Below are 19,896 nucleotides of genomic sequence, written 5' to 3' on the forward strand. Positions count from 1 at the left end.
TCCTCTATTCTGGCCTACTTTGTTGGGGTTTTTTTCTTGAGAATTTAGAGCACCAAGGGGAAGAGAAAAACCCTTCAATAATTCATGGTCAAGTGATGCGTGGTGCTTATTGTTTTCACTTGCTTCTAGTGCAGATTAAAACCTCCTCACTAGTATGTGAGGATTTCTCTTTTCCCAGTGCGATTTCTCTTACCATTCACCTCCATCTTAGGAAATTCAGTTCAGCCCATTTATAAGCCTGTAGAAAACGAATATCCCTAAGTAGGAAGGATTGCCTACTAAAGCATAGTAGGTGTCCACAACATGAGGCTAGGCTGCTCTCTTATCTGTATGCAGTGGGACAGGGAGGTGTAAAACCCATCACAGCCTTGCTGTTCAGAGTACTGAGGTCTCAGAATCTGCTTAACAAATGAGGCATAACCATTCATACATTCACTCTTCTGGACTCAGAGCATCAATGCAAGAAAAAAGGTAGAGAGGGAGTCAAGCTACACATGCCTAAGCTTCGAGTAGCTCACTCCAGGTTTAAGGGTTGCAATCGTTTCTTTCCCCAGGCAAGAGTAGTGTAAGCTCCTCAGGACTGTTGGGCACAGTGCTCTTGGACCACTCCAGTGAAATCCTTTGTTTGAAAGGCAGAAAGTAACCCACTAGATCTCTTCCAGCAGTGAGCTATGCAGATGTAGTATTTCTTCTCAAAAAGTTTATAAAAAATCCCTTAAAATTAAAGCATGTTGGTATTTCCTGTGCTCTGCTTCAGTAGCAATAATACATCATTCACTAAGCACTGCTGTGCTGGAAATAAATACAGAGTTAGTAATTTTAAATCTGGAGAAAAAGATCACAGAAGCTCTGAAAATGCTCCAAATTCATCTTCATTACAAGAAGAGAAAGAATGTTTAAAGAGAGCTCCAACACTATTTTATGCCATTACAACTGCTTTCTACTTCTGTTCACACCACAGATCTTTTCAGAATAGAGATTGATTTGTAGTGTTGAGATCAGATATTCAGAAGGTCACAGAAACAACTCATAGTCTGATGTTTGAGGTTATTCACTATCCTAGGTAAGAGGTCATTCACTTCTGCTCACAGAAAGATTGAATCAACAAAATAACACCAGTACAAATGCACTGTGTAAACAGACAGATCCACTTTGGGAAACTAACCAAAGCTGAAAGAGGCTCAGAGTTGAAACTATATCAGTCACAACAATTAATGCATTGTTAATTACATCCAAAAATGTTCTTTAAGAGTAATTGTTTTAGCAAGAGCTTACACTTTGGATCTCTGGATACTGCTGTTGTGACTTTGCATGTGCAGAGGCCCTCTACCAGCCTTTATGTTGCTCATCAAACTCCCTAAGCAGCCACTAAGCTGTCTGTATAAAACCCAGTTTAACATTTAAATGACAACTTGACGATTTCTGATCTCTGGCAACCATATGGCTGACTCCTTTGTATTACGCAGGAGTCAATCACTTAAGGCAGTGTGGTATAAATGTCATGCTGCTGTCTCTTTCCACACCACCCATAAGGGTGGGGTTTTGGTAACTTCTGAAGTGCCCTTAGACAGCCTGGCCTATCTGAAAGGTGATTTGGTTCAAGAGTAAATAAAATTCTATGTTTTAACTTCAGGTCAGGTATACTTTCCTTCACCTTTTGGTTTGTTTTTCATTATATTTCAGTTGCATCATTTGGGTCTTTTATTGAAGGTATCAGTAAAGCAGCAACTGAAACCACAGGTGAATGCGTGTCACCGTCACAGCTTCATGAAAAACACACCGTGGAAATCGAATCTGAACCTAAAGACAAAATGGCAGTGATAATTTATGATGATAAAGAGGAATAGCTTCAATGAATTACAAAGGCTCAAATAGTGAATTAGCAAGTACAATTATCTTAGTAGTCATGAGAGAACACAAGACCAGCTGGCTTTGGTGTGATTGGCTTCTATGTCATCTTGCAGGAATACTTCCTTTAAATTATGGACAAGGCTAACTCCTGGGAGGGGGCCTGTCCTGTCACACTGAGACCAGTCACTGGGAAATTGTTGTTGAGTATCTTCATGATCAAAACAGTTGAAAATGCTTAATACAGAGTTGGCCCTGGCATCCTGTTCGTACTTCAAAGTCAGGAGGAACAGGAGCTGGCCATGCTAAGTCTATTTTCCCTGACTGTCCTTATGCCATGCTTATTCCTATCCCATGTGCAAGACAGAGAACAGAGGATGGGGCAGCACAGACATTTCCTGTGCATGGCAAGGACAGGTAGCTATTCCCATTCAGACTATTCCCACTTGGCTACACTGCAACATTCATCACACTTTGCTTCCCAGGGGTCTCCTGCCCATAGCCTGCCCACAGCCAGCCAGTGGCTGACCTGCCATAACAAGTTGGTCTATCAGCTCCTCGAGCACATTAAATATTTCTCAGTCCCTCTGCTGTCAGCTCGGCAGGAAGTTGATTGCTATAAAAGATGCAGTATTCTCTGCTCTGCAGCCTGCGTGAGTAATTCTAAATAGGACAGAGTATCTGTTGGTATTCAAGGCACCTTGCGTCTCCTACTGCTGTCCTAATTGGAAAGCCCATACGGTGTGTCATGTCTTGTACAAATGTCATGTTCTGGAGAGCAGAGCTGTAGCTATTCTATGTGATGTGCATTTACTAAAAAATATCATAATAATAATCCCCTTGATTTCAGCTCTACATTTATGCTGGGTTTTTACCTGACCTGTTTCCTGATCCTGACCACAGTGGTGTTTGTTTCAGTCATTTACTCCTGTGTAAAGGTAAGTACTGTGGCTTCTTTGCCTAAGATAACTCGATCAGCAATGTGTTTCTTCAACTAACAGAGCATGTTTTGTTATCCATCCTTTCCACACTATGTGATAAGGGTTACAGAAAAAGCCTTTGATAAGACAGAATGAACTGCAAACAGATGTTAGGGTTGACATCTTTTTAGCTCAGTGAGAAGTAATCATTCTGTGGATCTGCATGTCTAATAAGTCCCCTGCAGGCACTTTCATATTGATATAATAAGAACACATTTTCCAATGTGGAATGAAACACTGACCGTTCGTTTCCTCCATGTGAGCTTCCTGTGGAGCTGCCTCTGTACTGGCCCCTGCTGCATATGCATGTTTGGGTAGGCAGATAATCAGAAGCAGAATATCATTGAGGCAAGATGTCCTGGGGAGGAAGTAAAAGCCATGAATATATAGAATTTTATCAGCCTTTCTCAGATGAGTGTACAGAGCTTCCAACATTCGGTGAGCTCTTTATTGTAACTGGTTTTGATCGGCAAAGAAATACATTGTGTGAAACCCAAAGACATTAATTCTTCTTGGCAGTCTGCAGTAAACTGGCAGTCAGCGCTTTGGGAAAGGTGATGTGCTCATCTTTTTCACTCACAGGTATTCCTATTAAAATGTTGATGCTAGTTGATTGTATTTGTAGTTTCGGGGATCTTTCCAGTCTAGCAGTGTCTGATTGCAGAGTATGTTCAGATTCAGGCTCCTAAGCCCAAACACAACTTTGTTCCTCAGAGCCTGGAATGAAATACCTCAGTAACATTATGTTCCCTGCAGAAGAAACAGTGGGGTAATGGATTATGTCAGGCAGATGATTTGCTTCACCTTAATTGTCTTTTCTGTACCATTTTCAACAGTTGAATGTGGGTGCTCTTGACAGACTTGCACCTTTCATGTCTTTTTGAGTTTTGAAAGTGAAGCTTGGAAAATTAAGCTTTAATAAGAGTAACAAACTGTTCCCAGTGAAAGAAGCTTGAGGTTATATTTGAACAACTCAATCACAGGGCTTCCCTTGGGCTTATGACAATTTCAGAGGGAGCTTAGTTCATAAGCACAGCATCCCGTTGGTCTGGCTTGATTACCAGCAACGAGAGTTACAAGCCAGAAATAACAGTACTAATAGGAAGGCTTGAGTTCCTTGAGCAGGGAAATGATACTCAGAGGTGCCTGGTTGTACTTGGTGTGTCTATTGCATGTGAGAATGCTTCTGAGTGTCATTAGTTTGTAAACTGGTATCAGCAGTTAATGCGATTGGCAGTTAATTAACAGCAAATGGTGAAAGCTTTTGATCATAGCCATAAAGGTCTTGGTAATGTGGTGAAGAGCTGTCCTGGAGCCTGTTTATGCTGCTTGGCCACCAGCAACAGCATCTCAGTGCACTGCCAGCTGTGCAGAGTCCCACCAACACACCAGCTCTGCTGGTGCTAAGCAAACACTGGGGCAAGCGCTGTGGCAGACCCAGACCTCTGAAGTATTTGAGCTGGCTGGCCTGCAGCCAGACAGATTTCAAGGCACATAGCTGTTTGTCACCCACTGCCTTTTACAGGTTTAGGTTGCTTCCACATACGGACAGCAGCTCCAGTACCTTTCTGATTACCCCTTTTTTTGACGTTCCAAATTAGCCTCTGCTGACAACATCTAGTTATGAGATGGGCTGTTTAGGGGACAGGTACTTCTTTCTTGTAAGCTACCTGTTTGATGCCAGCAGCTCCCAGTAACTGCAGCCTACTTCTGTCATTGAAGATTTTGGTGTTTCAAGTCAGAGTTTTTTAAGCAATGGGTTTACCCAGCCCGTGGTTAATGGTTGTTACCTTATTTCTGTATACACTTCGCTCCAGGAAGCACTTTTACACATATGCACAAGCAAGGCACTTTTGCAGATCCTTTAGATGATATTTTAAGACACAGGGATGTCAGCATTGTTCGTTTTGTTTCCCACTTGGATGTGGGCTAGGAAAGCACGTGTTTTACATACCAGTGGTTCATTACACACAAAGTTTGAAAGCAGGTGTTCACCCCAGGATATCAGTATAAACATGACTTTTGCTCATTTGCTGTGCTGTTACATGATAAGTGACTCTTTTTTCTTCCTTTTTTTCATGTGAGATTTTCCTTCCCTGTTTTGGCCTCTCCATCTCCGGCTTTGACAGTGGCCAGCAGGCTCTTTCTGAGCAGCTTGATCGTGTTTTATTTTCTTTTGCTGTCATTATTATCTTCCACAATAAAATTCTCCACGGACCAGAAGTTGATCCTGGAACTGCCAATGCAGCCAGCTTGGCTTTCCAAGTTTCTTCAGCTGTAATAAACAAGAGTTCCAATTCTTCACTTTGATGCTCCATGAAGACTTGGCCAGTGTGAGATGGTGTTCCTTCCCAATAGAATCTAAGGTCATGGGAACCAGGGTCCCTTCGCAAGTACTCTACTGACAGACATCTGTTTTGCTACTAACTTATCAAGTTTATGTTTCTTCTTAAAATCCTTAACTTCTGGTATCTGCACTGCTGTGTGGAATTCAACCTCTTGCAGGTTCCTGAGAGAACATATGAGAGAAATCTCAAGTTATTTTTATGAAGAAGAGAAGTTTTTCTGCAGCTCTACATATGTGCAGCTTGCTTACCTGTTTCTTAGCCTTCTTCAAAACTGATCTAGATGCTCCTAAGTGTTTGGATTTTTTCTCAAGCAGGGGAAAAATTACCTCTGGAAACTGTACTTTTTTAATAGACTAATAAATCACTGAAATGTTACATAAATGGGCTCGCAACATAAAGTTGCCTGAAGATGTTGTCTTTTACTTCAGAAGCATCTTAATGTACTTCAAAATGATACAAAGGCTTTTATTACAAATTGAAAAATCAGAACTTTAAGACCTCATAGGTTTTTTCATCTCACAACACAACAGCAATTATCTATGCAATTTTCCATGTCCCTAATATACAGTAAGAAGACAAAAACGAGAAATATTACTCTTCTGTCTGTGATAAGCTCTTATTGCAAAGTAGAGGTTTTATTTACTGTATTTTTGTCATGCAAATCACTGGAGGTTGTTCATTATTTTCAGTATAACATTAGTACTTGTTGAATCACTTTTTAAATTAGGACTTTCACCTGTACAGCAGTGCCCTACCTTCCTCTTCAATATTCATTAGTACCTGCATGCTTTCAGAGTCTCTCTGTTCTGAGAGATAACGTCTTCCAGCAGCATTTTCACATTTCAATGTGGAATGAACTGGAATTGACTGTACAATCCAATTTCCCTTCCCCTATTGTGGTTATTTCTCTTTATATGAGTGACCTCAAGCTTGTGTGGCAATCCAAAATTGAATCTCAGCTGCCCAAATGGATCACATCCTTTCTTTCGGCTCCTGTTCTCAGTAGTGCATATGCAGGCTTAGAGTTGCCATTTCATCAGACCTTCCCTTGTCCAGTTCTTCACTCAGGCAAGATTTTAGTTCTATTAAGAGGGGTAGATTGTGTTTGACAGCACAAACCAGTGGGCTAACCAGCAACAGTGCATGGCTTTTCGCTGTACCATAACGCCCTGGTGTTCTGCTCCTTTTCCTAGGACTGATGGGATTTTATTTTATTGGAGAACAGGAGGGGAAATTGTCTGCTTTTCTTTTTCTTTCTTTTTTGTTATATCCCTGACTTCTGGATATTTTTTTATGGAGGGAAAATTGCTAGAGTGGAGCTGAATTATCAGAGCTGAGACAGGCTCCCAATTTCAAGCATCAAAGTCCTCCAAGCTGCAAGTATTCCTGGCTCCTATCTGCCACTGTCCTATGGTGAGAGCATTACTTATGTTACAGAGCCTCCGTGAATGTCATTCACAAGGCAGAGGTTCCTCAGATGAGCATCATGGCTGTGCCATTGTACAATCTATTGTGAACCTGACCTCCTATGGTTTTTGGCATTTGTTTCCTCTTCAGGACTTTCTACGGCTGTACTTGTTTACTGACCTAAAATTTTCCCTAGTTTGCAAAGTAATGAGAACCTAGATTAATGCAAAGAAAACCTGTTTTCGTTAGAATTAAAGTGTCTTTCACTGATGGCTTTGCTTGATGCAAAGTCAGGCTTTTTTGGGATCACTGGCAGGAGGGGCTTGAGCCAAGATCCACAACTAAGCACTCCCAAGTTTTATGTAGGTACCTGATTTTCCAGAGATTACAAAAGGAGGTTAGGTCCATGAATACTGTTGTGGAGCTTGGCTTTCAGGCTTAAACAAATGGGTGGCAGGAAAACTTGTCATGCTTTTAATCTAGTGAGAAAACTAAATGCAATACAAGTCTTCCTTCTCCCTCCAAATCCTGTAAAGGTTAGGGCGAAAGAAAGCCCAGTGGCATTTCCCACATCCCTCTGCTGGCAGGGATTTGCTAGCTGATGTCTGTGTGGATGTACCTGGACATGGTAGGGCAAGGAGATAGCTTGGTTAATGGCTCATCAACAGAGGATTTCTGCATTATCAAGGTTTGTTTCTGAGAGGGGTGTTTTGATTTGTTTTACAGTGGCTGCATGAGCCTGAAGGATAGCATGGGTTTTCACTGAATTTCAATCAATCCTCAGCACAAATAAGCCATGCATTTCTCCTTTCCTCGCATGCCCCACAGAGCCTTGCCCTCTCCTATTGCCTGGAGTGAGCTGGTTTGTGTGTGTGTTCTGGTAGCAGGTGAAAGCAGCTCTTTAAAAACTCTTGCCACAACCTCTCTCTCCCTTTTATAAAAGTCACCAGCTAATCAGTGCTTTGGCCGCTCAAACACTTTGTAATTACATTGTAGGACTGCTGTGTGGGAAGCTAGGCACTGACAAAATGTTGCATCTCTGAAGATGTAAGAGTGAAGGATAAAAGGGAAAAGCAAGACTTTTAATAGCAACATTAGTCATAGTTAAATTGCAGTGCCGTGCCGCTGCACTGCTAGCTTCTTTGTGTCTAAAAATACCCTCTAGTGGCTTAGTTATTCGTGCAACATGGTGGGAGGGAAAGGGGAGTTGGGTTCTGAAAAACACTTTGTCAGTGTTCAACAGAGCCCCCCTGCCCCGGCATGATGGTGTGGACAGGAGGGGCACCCTGGGACCAATGCTCTCCAGAGAGAATGGGTCGGTGCGCAGCAGCTGCCTGGCCTCCATCCCCTGTTGCTTCAGCCCTGAGCTTGTGCTGGAGCAGCGGTGACGTGTGAAGGGAAAGCGATGGTTTCATTGTCTTCTGGACTTCTCTTGTAGCTAATGCAATGGAAAGAGGCCTCATGTGGTGCTGAGGGGTGACCCTTGCCACAAGGGGTGCCTGATTAGTCTCTGCTTTAACACAGAGGCTGTTTCTACCCAGAATACAATGCAGCACCTAAAGCAAAGCACACTGATGGCCTGCAGTCAGAAAGCAATTAGAAGGCTACCAGCTCTGGTAGTAGTGAATCACTGGGACCGTCTGTCTAGGGAGCTCAGTGATTGTCCTTACCAGCGGTTATTTTTAGTCTCATGTGTCTGTGGTGCTGAATGCCATAGACCAGACAAGGCCAGCTGGTTTCTCCAGCGCCTTTACTGAGGGTCTGACAGATCACAGGACTAGCCTGGCTTTTTAGCAGCCTGCTTCTGCGATGGCACCAGAAAGTGCTATGATATGCTCCTGTGATCAAAAGGATATGACATGGATTTGTTCATTGCTGCTTTTTTTAATTTTCAATCCAGAAATTCACAGGCTCTGGCTCCTGGCTGTTTCAGTTGCAGATGGCTTGTGGTTTGCTTCTCACGACAGGATGAGCACAGCCCTGCGAGACATGCTATCTTGGCTCAGGAGCCATCATTCCCATTAGGAAGGACTGAGCAGACTTGGTGAGCCAGCTGGGCCTGCTGCCATGAGGTGGTCATGTTCCTGCTCACCCTTGTCCCGGAGCTGCCATCCACCATCAACATTTTCCAACTCCTGTGCAGCATCCACTCAGACACTGCGCTGAAGGATGTGGGCAGCTCAAATGCAGGTTGCAATCTACAAAACAAGCAATGATTCTTCACGTGTATTTAGTCGTTGTTTTTTTTTTTTCCTCACATGCAGCTTTTCCCAGCTCCTCTCCAGACTCTTTCTAAGAAAATTGTACAGTCCAGGACCAATAGTACCTTAGTTGGAGTCTTTGCCATTATCCTGGTTTTCCTATCTGCCTTTGTCAACATGGTATGTGCATTATTTCTGTTTGGTTCTGCATGGTTTTCTTATTGATGCTCAGCAGCATGGTTACTTATTACAACCCCTGGGTTTAATGTAATCCTGCCTAATGCTTACAGCATCTGAGATCAGTTGCCTTTTGCTTTTTGGGCATAGAACAGAAATCGGAGCCCAAAAGCCACATCCCTATAGCTTATTATACACCTAGCACCAACTTGTGCCCATATTGGTTTTTTTAAATCCTTCTGCTCTGAGTACATAAGCCAAACCTGGAGTGTACCCCTGCATGAAGGGCCAGCATGAGGCTGATGTGTCATTTAACACCCACGATATTGAGTGGCACTTTAGTGTTGCACGGGCTTTGTGCCAGCCTTCTGCGCAGTGCTGTGTCCTGCTCTGAGCATAGTAAACACCTAACAGGGACTGTTAAGACTTTGCTTTGAGTTGGACTTTCAGGACTTTGCATTCAAACACTGCTGCTGATTTCAGACTTGGAGAGAGATGGGCTGTTCTCTAAAACCCTGCAGCTGCTGGTTTCTGACTTGTACCAATGGCTTGAAGGTGGAATGTCTTTTAAAGAAACCAATATTCTCTGCCTTGCACACATCTTTTTGATTTTTTTACTGGAAGCAGAGAGGGAGAGATATGGGCCTGGGGTTAAAGCCCTGAGCTTGGAGGTAACTACAAAGACTTCACATGGCCTGCTCCTCAGCTACGGCCTCAGCTGAGGCAGCACTGACTTGCACTAGCATGGAGAGGCCCAAACATCTGAAAGTCATAGAATGATAGAATAGTTAGGGTTGGAAAGGACCTTAAGATCATCTAATTCCAACCCTCCTGCCATGGGCAGGGACACCTCAACTAAACCATGTCACTCAAGGTTTCGTCCAACCTGGCCTTGAACACTGCCAGGGATGGAGCATTCACAACCTCCCTTGGCAACCCATTCCAGTGCCTCACCACACTTACAGTAAAGAACTTCTTCCTTATATCCAAACTTCCCCTGTTTAAGTTTTAATCCATTACCCCTTATCCTGTCACTACAGTCCCTAATGAAGAGTCCATCCCCAGCATCCCTATAGGCCCCCTTCAGATACTGGAAGGCTGCTATGAGGTCTCCACGCAGCCTTCTCTTCTCCAGGCTGAACAGCCCCAACTTTCTCAGCCTATCTTCATACAGGAGGTGCTCCAGTCCCCTGATCATCCTCGTGGCCCTCCTCTGGACTTGTTCCAACAGTTCCATGTCTTTTTTATGTTGAGGACACCAGAACTGCACACAATACTCCAAATCAGACTGCAACTTGCTCTTGCCTCAGCTCACTTGTACACATAGTAAAGACTTAGGAAACAACGAAGTACTTGAATGTGAGGAACTAGCTCAGTGGCATTGACACCCCATCACCTTCGCCCATAGTCACCTGCAAAGAGCTGGTGTGGGTTGCTGAGCACCATGCAGAAATTAGAGCTTTGTTTTTCTGCATAATGTATGATTCTTTGCAGTCATGAACTACTTAGTGTAAAAATTAGCAGAATGGACAAATGGAGCAGCATGTGGAGGAGATCAGAATGGGCCTCTGCTGCTTCCTCAGCATAACACAGCACATCAGCCTTCCAGCCTTGCTGCTAAAGTCTTCCCCATAGAAGGACCCACAGCAGAAACTTCAGTGATGGCAGGGGAAAGTTATCAGCTCAGAAATTCCCATTATCAGAAACAGCAACTCCAGGACCCTATCACACACAGAAAGATATACTTACATGTATACCTACAGCACCTCTCCCTGTGAAGTTGTACGTGAAGTTGAGCTCAAAACTAACTTTCTAGAGTGCACTGCCTGGATTTCATTAATTAATATTCTGGTGTATAAATCCATTGCCATTGCACATGCAGTAAAACAGAAGCTGGTGATTAAATTTTGCATATTTTGCACTGTGCTGCAGCTGTTTTCCAAGGGGCTTTTAAGTTGATGTGAACTATTTTGTTTTCTTCTCTTTGTCTGTGCCTTTGAGTTTAATACAATCTTTTTCTTCAGTTCATGTGTAGTACTGTGGATCTTGCCAGCTGCATGGCTGCAGAATACAACATCACTCCAGACCAGGTGGACATATGCCTTATCAGCAACCTGACCTCCAATTACAGCCTGGGCACCTTGCAGGGATTCTGTGACAGTCCTTTGCCCAACTGCAACTTTCCAGAGGTATGGCTTGAAAAAGATGAATTGTAGAGCTTGATATGAGAAGGGGCTATAAAACCTGTGTGACAAATCTCAGTGAGTCAGAGGAAAGCAAGGTTGCTCCTGACTGATGTTATAGAACAACACAGGCTACTGCACACAAACTTAAGTGTCTGAAGTTATTATCATGAGACCACATTAATGTTTAAGTTCCTTCAGGGCTGAATAATCAGTAGGCTTTATAATTGCTGGATCCTGCCTGCAGCAGGAGAAATAGCCTTTCTCCATGAAGTCCTTAATGGCATGCAGAGCTGCAAGTCATTTCAAAGGAGTTTGTGGGTGCTTAGTGTTACTTGAAAATCACTTCACTAAAAACCAGTGTCTAGTCATAGATTTAACCCTTCCCTCCATTGTTTTACATCCTGATTAAAAACTTCACTTGTTTTTTCTATGAGTATAGTAGGTTCTGTTGTCAGGCAGGTTAGCAGCCCTGATAGTGGTCTGCTTCAATTCACAAATACAAATCTTGCCTCTTCAGAGCAAATTGTTCATAAAAACAAGTTGTTACATAGCTATTCAAGACATTTCTCTGAGTAGACGCTATGTGTTGTCTACTGGAAGCTGAAAAGCTAAAAAGCCCGTCTAGATTGGAAGCAGAACTTATGTCAAGGTCATCTGGGTTTATGGGGACCTGACAGATTTATGGCTGATCTGTTATCCAGACGTTGAAGGTGCTGCTGGAAGTCCTGGTATCCCACTGAACCCATTTCCATTTAGCCTAACAGGAATATGATCCCTATCTGATTCAGTGAGGTTTCTGAGAACACCATTACTTTGACTTTCAATACTGCAAAGACAAAGTATGTCTGCAGAAACACCCAGGACCAAAAACTGGAACAATAGAGAACTAGAAACAGTCTATGCCCATCACAAGATTGTCAGGAATGCTGGTTCAGGGCGGAGGGATTTTAAGCAATAAGGAACAACCATTCTGCACGATGAGGGTGCTATGGCAGCCTTGAACCACGTCCTGCTGGTCAGTGGGTTAAGTGGGAAGTCCCTCCCTTGCACTCTGCAGGGTAGATATTGGACCTGGTACAGGCATTGTCTGTTGTTCCCAAATGGTGGGATGCTACCCCTCAGCCACAGGGAACATCCACTCATTTTCTAGAAACTGAAGAATCAAGTTACAAACTGCACAAGTTATTTTCTCTGGTTTAATATATCTGCGATGAACTATTAATAAATGAGCTCAGAACATAATCGTATTTCTACTTCAGCTGGGACTTGCATTTAAGTGAAAGGATGGATTGCCTCAGGCACCTGCTTTTTTTGCCAGAAATAGGTCTGTCCAGACAGAGTAGAAGCTTAAATCATCACAGATTTGACAGCAGGAAGGTGATGAGCTGAATAACATGCCTCTGCTCATTTTGCATCCATGCTAGGTTTCGCAGGAGCCATAAATGGCACATGCAGTCTCATTTGAAAGCACTGTCAAGCTAAGCATGCAGCTCTCAGATTGGCAGAAGCTGCTGCCACAGCTCCACTGCCACATGTGCACCTGCTGGCAGAAAAACAGTTGTGGTGTTGGGCATTGGTAGAAGTTTGTCCAGCTTATGTCCTGCCGACCAGCAGGGTCAGTACTTTCCAATTGGCCTCAGGCGGGTATCTGTCCTGGTGGTGTGAGTTGCTGATGCCCATAGTCATGTATATTGTGCAGATATTTGAATTCAGGTCTAGAATTGGACAAATTATTCCAGCATCACTAGATGATGCTTTCTGCTAATTCAGTATCTATGTCAAGGACAAACCTATATCACACCATTGGGTATACATTGTGAACCCTATGCCTCTTAAGCAGATAACACCTCATGAAGAATGCAAGTCTTCCTCTCCATCAGTTCAGTTTTAACACTTAAATCTTTTGTAATGTGGGAGAATTCCCCAGGCAGCTCCGGGTTTACATGTTCAGTCAGCTCAACTACGTAAATCCCAATCCCTTTCTATCCCTCTGTTTAGTTTCCTTTGTTTTCAGTTTGATTTATCCTGTTGACATTCATCTCTCTTCTGTTTGTTTTTTTTCCCTTTTTGTCTTTATGCAGTACTTTACCTACAGTGTCTTATTGAGTCTCCTGGCCTGCTCTGTGTTCCTTCAGATCAGCTGTATTGGAAAACTGATCCTTATGTTAATCATTGAATTTATATATGTTCTCATTGTGGAAGTGCCAGGGGTCAACCTTTTTGACAATGCAGATCTCCTGGTTACAGCTAACACCTAGTAAGTGCTGCTTCCAAAATCTTTACATCATTTCTTTCACCCAATGATTTCAGTGTGCCATTAGATGGATAGGAATGCTGAGGCAGTGGTGCAAGAATGGGAAGTGCGTGATACCAGAGAAGGCATGGCTGTAAACTGAAGTCTTTGTGCTGCTCTCCACCTCTGAAGAGTGGCAAAACACCATTCCCTTTAAGGTCTCTTTAATGTGGAACTCTACTAATGAGCTATCTACTAACAAGAAAATATAACTGGCATCCAAGTGGATCTGTATTCCTTTTTATTCCAGAAATGGGGAGCTGTTAGTCATTCTCCTGCTATTACACTCCCAATATAGAAACAACATTTCTCATAAAATTAAAAAAAAAAAAAAAAGAAAAAGGCAAAACCCAACAAACCTCTAGCAAACCTGAGCTGGCTCAGGGATGTGATAATGAACCACTGAGATGTTCAGACATCTGGTATAGCAAACCAGATGGGGTGGTAGAATGGTCGTGTTTGTTGCTTGGCTAGTGATCACCTGACACTTGCTGTTGGACCCATGTCCACATTTGAAAAGTCAGTATCATAGCTGGTCTCAGCACAATTCCCAACAGAAGGGCCTGGGCTAACCGGGAGTTGACAGTTGCCCTTTTACTTACAAAAGGTAGTTTGTCATCACCAGATCACACATTAATCATGCTGGCAACCTTCTTCCACTGACACGATTACCCCACTCCTGAAGGTCACGCCAGGGAGGGAAAGTTGGCACATCCACAAACCCACCCTCTTCCACAAGTTTCATTTCTCACTGGGAGTTGCATTGTTGTGCTAAGTACTTGTTTTGATGATTTCCTCTTGTAGGTAACAATTGTACTTGAACATGAGTCAGTAGAATCATGGTGTTGTCTAAAGATGAACATAGTGCTAAGATATATAATAAGGAGAGCTGCTGGTAAGGGACAAGTAGGCCATTGTTTTACTTGGGAGTGGGAAGGTCTAACCTGGAATACGTTTTCCAGTTGAGCAAGAAGGCAGTTCACAATAATGGAGAGTCCAGAGCAGCAAAGAACCATCAGAGATCTAGAAAGCACCAATTTAGATGAAATAATTTGTCAAGGATGATGGCTGTGGGTGCTCCTATCTTAGACAGGAGGGTGGCTGAGCAGATTCCCATGCTTCTTCCCAGGACTCTTGTATGTCATGAAATAGCTTTTATAATTGCTCAAATTTTTTGATGGCCATTGACACATTCAAGCCAGATGTACCTGGTCACTTCTGTCCTTCTAGTAAGTATTCCATGATGTTAGCATTCCTGTGTGCCCATTAGTAATTAATGGAGGTGTGGCAGTAATCACCTGAATCATTTTGTTAACTCAAGTGAATTAAATTACATAGGAAACCCCACAGAGCTTCCTGAGGAGGTATGAGGAGAATGAGGTTTCCTTACTTTTATTTGTAGATGTTATGTATTCCAAGAGCAGAAGCTATTTAGCATTTTCTAACACAATTAGTGAAATAAAAGCATTTTATATCCCAAATATCATTTCATTCTTGTAAGTGAGGCACTAAGCGAAATTACAGCACTTAGAAGTATAATTTACGTCACTGCACAATCCAAATGTCAGTAATAAAGTGCAGAAGGTTAGCATGTTTTCCCAGAAATAGCTTTCTGTGTTACTATATTATCTCTCACAAATTACATTTGTGTCATGATTTAACCCCAACCAGCAACTAAGCCCCACGCAGCTTCTCGCTCACTCCCCCAGCCCCAGTGGGATGAGGGAGAGTAAAAGAGAGAAAACTCCTGGATTAAGGTAAAGACAGTGTAATGGGGCAGAAAATGAAGAAAATAATGATAGTGTTAATAGTAATACTAGAACACACAAAACAAGTGACGCACAATGCAATTGCTCACTGGCTCGTCAAACAATGCCCAGCCAGTCCCTGAGCAGTGCCTCCCAGCCAGGTTTCCCCACAGCATGACATCATATGGCATGGAATACCCCTCTGGTCAGTTGGGGTCAGCTGTCCTGGCTGTGTCCCCTCCCAACTTCTTGTGCCCCTCCAGCCTTCTCACTGGCAAGGCACAAGAAGCTGAAAAGTCCTTGCCTTCCTATGTTACATAGCAACAAATGGTAACTAAAAACATCAGTGTGTTATCGACATTATTCCCACACTAAATCCTAAACACAGCACTACCAGCTACTAGGAAGAAAGTTAGCCCTATCCCGTCTGAAAGCAGGACAATTTGTTTTGTCTGGAGAGCTCCACGGACAGCTATTTATTGTCCCGATGTCTGGCAGTCCGTTTGTGTGTTGTGGGAAATGGGAGCTCAGCATGTACGACATAGTTCAAAGTTGTACTTTATTGTCCAGCTGATATTAAAAAAATCCCAAACAAACCAACCAACATATCCTCATACTACTTTAATTTGGTGCCCATTGCAGCTACGTAATTACTGTCTGCTCTGCAGCCATTATGGTACACTGACTAATTAGAAGCAATGCAGATGTCACTTCACACTTCTGTATACAAACCAGCCCAATATGCAAGCAACTGAGAAGCTGCGTATAGTACGTTGGGAGTTGCTAGATTTCACTGCAGCTACACAGCAGCGTGGTGACACACAAAGTATAACTAGATGCACAGAGCTACCATACTGCCTTTTCTCTATGCAGAACATAGAACTAATGAGTTGGGTTTAATGATGTGATGGACCAATGTGATCTTCCAAGTTGAGCTCCTGCAAAACCCAAAGAGCTTTGCCCAGCGATTTGTAATTTAGAGGGCTGTCCCCTGGCATTGTGGCTGTAAGAAGGGAGATGCTCTGTCCTATGGGAGCTGTCCCCAAAATCAATCACTTTCCTGCTAAAAACATGCACTTAAGGAGCAGTAGTGTATTTGCTGAGCTTGTCTCTGGGTTGCCTTCCAGTAATTAAAGAGCCATCTGCTGCTGGAAATGTCTGTCCCATGGGGGAGCAACCAATGTAACACCATTACTGCTTGCATTGGGCATTTTCACTTACCAAAGCATTACTGTAAATACTGGGTTCGATGCACTCCATAATTTCTACTGAAGATTTTAGAGCATGTAACACCCACAGTGAGCAGCAGCCCCAGTGCAGAGGGTGAGATCTGCCAAGCTCTCATCATAAGACAGAGTGATTTTGGGGCACTGTCAGTTGTTCTTGCCCAGGTAATGATATAAGGGAGCAGGTGAATCATGCTGCACGTGGGAAGCATCTCCAACTAGATCCAGCCTCTAGGGTGGGAGTCACTGTCTCCAGGGTTCCCAAACTGGGTCCAAGTCCAAGCTCACATGTTCTGTGCTGGAGCTGGCCAAGAGACCATGCACAAGATTGTATGCAAGACAATGGTGGGTTGCAAAATCCGTGTCAAAAGAAATTCCATGCTTGGAGCTGTAGAAAATGTCTCGGAACAAACAAGGTTAGAGAGTCACTGTGCTTTTACTTCTTAATTTTATGCCCAGTTAGGCTCCCTCAGCTATTTCAATTTTGATGATTTGTATCTTTGATTCTATAGCAAGAGGTTCCTTCAGCCCCAGAAAACTATGGCCTGAAGCTCTCGAGACAGCTGTGAGATTCTTGGGCTAAAGATGTATCACGTTAGTAGCCTGCAAAGCTGTAATTGCATCAATGACACTACAGGAATTTTACCACTGATCTCTTTCTTTCCACTTAACCAGTATTTTGTGAGATCCATGTACATGGTTCTCAGCCACCCACACTTCAGAAGAAACTCACCAGCATTAAGCAATCAGTGAGGAACTCAAACAGCTACTACGTACCAGAAAGCTCTTTTCCATCCTCTCACTGTAAGAAAAGCACACCCTCCATCTTCTCCAGCAGCTCTGCTTCATACAAGTACTTTACAGTATTGTAAGTGGTAATAGCAAGCCACATAAGGGTTTTCTTCAGTGCACTCACGTGTGATGATACCACAGCTAGGCACAAAACTGGAGATGAATAACTTGCAGAAGAAGGAGTAGTGCTAGTTAAAGGAATTAAACATATCTCCCTGCTACAATAAATGGGGCAGAGAGGAGCTATCCCCCAATAAGGTATTAGCCCAAAGCTTCCTTCTTTAGGTCAAATTTTCCAGCTTGACCTAATGAAGTAGTGAGAGGTGCCCAAGCATCCTCCTAACTGCTACTACATCCTGCACTGACATTAAAATCCCAACTGATTCTCTGACTCTTAATGCTTCTCAGATATTCTAGCCACATTAACCATGTTGCACTGCCACTGTGGGTTTTTGAGGGTAGCTCAGACCTTTTTTCTCTCCAACCCTATCTCCGCAATTTCTGCTTCTAAAGGACTATAGCCCCACATAGTGTTAGAGGTGGCACATTGCAAAGGTGCTGTTACATGACGAGTGCTGGAGGGAGCCGAACACTTTTCTAACCTTGTGTTTGTGTGTTTTTTTTCAGCGTGTCTGCAAACGGAACGCTGTGGTGAGTCACTTCGGCATGAAATATTTTTACGGGATTTTGTTGGTAGGCATTTTCTGTTCACAAGGTGCAATACCAGCATGCTGGCTCACCAGCAGTGTCTGGTATTCGACTATGCATGGCTGTGACCTGGTGCAACAGCGCAAATGCTGTGAGTGGACCGTGTACTGCCCTTTTGTACGTATAGTTACTTTCAGAGCTTCCTCTTTCCTGTGGGACAACTTGCTTTACAACCTCATACAGCTTACTTGTAATTACAAGTCAAAGGTTTTATCAAAACTGTATTTTCATCCCGTAGAACTGTAATTCAGACTTAACAGGTTTTATTTCCCTGCTTCTCAGAAGAAATGGAAATGTGTCTTAATGGTTTTTTGAACCTACTTACAGAATACTTACAAAACAAAGGCCATTAAGAAGTGACTAATTACAGAAACACTAAGTGTAAAACAGTTCTAGACTTAGGAGGCTGCAGCAGTCAGTGCAGGAGACACACTGACTACAGTGCAAAGAGCTGTCAGCATTTTGGTTTTGCCAAGCATGGTGGTGGCTGAGCATGTATGGCCATTTTCTAAAAAATGGCTTTTATATTGCTGCTAACCCTTCTAAAGAATTTGGGTTAAATTTACACTTTCGAAGACCTCCTTTAGAAATAAGCACCTATGAGCCAAGCCATCAGCTTTTTGCAGGTATTGTTTGTCCCTTTACCAAACACATGCTTGGAGGGGAAAGAAAAACAGACGTTTCTTAGAGGTTGGTTAGCCTTGAAGTGGGAACTGCGGAGCATGCCTAAGCTGTGCTCCTCCACTCTAACCGGGAGATTCTGCTGTTCTGTTGGCTGCAGCTCTCCAGCAGTGACACGAGTCGCGCTGAAGATTGTGACCCCTGTCATCATTACCGTCTTTGTCCTGGCACTGTACCTGCATGCCCAGCAAGTGGAATCCACTGCAAGGCTCGATTTCCTTTGGAAACTCCAGGTTAGTGGTGTTTGCTGTGCTGGGGGAAACACTGGTGTTAATACAAAACTACCAAGCTATTCTATCAAGTTGAGGAGCATTATAAAGAGCCTTTGAATTTAATCTGGACCTGGCATATACCTGGGCTCTCTTCTTCTGTGGTCCTTTGCATACTCAGTGCTTCTTATCCTGGTTATTTACTTTAACCCCTTGTTTGTTGTAAATGTACTTTCAATGGTCCCCACAGTAATGGGTTATAGATCTGAAGATCGAAGGTAATTACTTTGGGCAACAGAGCCTGTCACTGTTGCAAGAACCCATAATATAACACAATCTGTAAATGTAAGAGGCTCGTATTCACTGCTGAATTGTTTCCCAGAGTTCAGTGAGCTTTAGTTTGCTGTGTTCAGGGCTGTGAAAGGTTCACATTTGCATTTTCATTCACTTTCTTGTTAAGCAGTGGGAACTGGCCTGATATCCAGCCTTCATTAGCCCCTAGGCAGCAGCACTGGATAACCAGCACACTACAGATAATGCCACACTGTGCTCCTGTTCCTGGGTGCAGTGTTGATGTTTTCACTACTTGTGTTCACAGGTGATACTGGGACATTGTATGTGATTCCCAAGCAAGCAGCACAGGTCTCAGCTTTGTCCAGGACTCACAGCTGGGCAACTGCAGGATTGCAGGTTTTATATAGATTATTTTACCTTCTGGATGGCAGGACATCATTCTAATAACAGGTCTCTGAGGTTTGAGTAGGAGGCACTGAGGAAACACCAATTAATTAAAGCTCCTTGGGAAGCAGATAAACATAGTTATCCTCATTTACAATTGGAGGGATGAGCCTACTTGCCTGATCCAAGTCTGGGCTCAGTTGGCCAAAGCATTTGTGTCCCTAGGCAGAGGCAAACATTTTCCTTCTTCTGTCCAGACATACCACTTTCTAAATGGTCCTTTCCCACTTATTTCCAGTTTCAGATGTCCTGTTTCAGAAACCAGCACCCACAAGCAAAGTCACAAGCACAAAGTCACTATTAGTTATGCCAACATGTAGTTAAGAGATGTGGGGAGGTTATCCCTTCTCCCTT

The 19,896-nt window shown here is 43.2% G+C and overlaps 1 protein-coding gene across 1 annotated transcript in view; it reads left to right on the plus strand.

Moving 5' to 3' along the window:
- The window catches only part of ADCY5 (adenylate cyclase 5), a 220,499-nt gene that overhangs the window by 194,291 nt on the left and 6,312 nt on the right, over positions 1-19,896 (plus strand). The window contains exons 12-17 of the mRNA XM_061370062.1: positions 2,699-2,786; positions 8,848-8,964; positions 10,986-11,150; positions 13,229-13,404; positions 17,834-17,857; positions 18,696-18,828. Of these exons, the coding sequence (XP_061226046.1) occupies positions 2,699-2,786; positions 8,848-8,964; positions 10,986-11,150; positions 13,229-13,404; positions 17,834-17,857; positions 18,696-18,828 (703 nt within the window). The remainder of the gene's footprint in view (positions 1-2,698; positions 2,787-8,847; positions 8,965-10,985; positions 11,151-13,228; positions 13,405-17,833; positions 17,858-18,695; positions 18,829-19,896) is intronic.

Source organism: Neopsephotus bourkii, unplaced genomic scaffold (assembly GCF_033783945.1).
Source record: "Neopsephotus bourkii isolate Nb327-2 ecotype Australia unplaced genomic scaffold, CSIRO-AGI_Nbou_v1 NB_1526, whole genome shotgun sequence".
NCBI lineage: Eukaryota > Metazoa > Chordata > Aves > Psittaciformes > Psittacidae > Neopsephotus > Neopsephotus bourkii.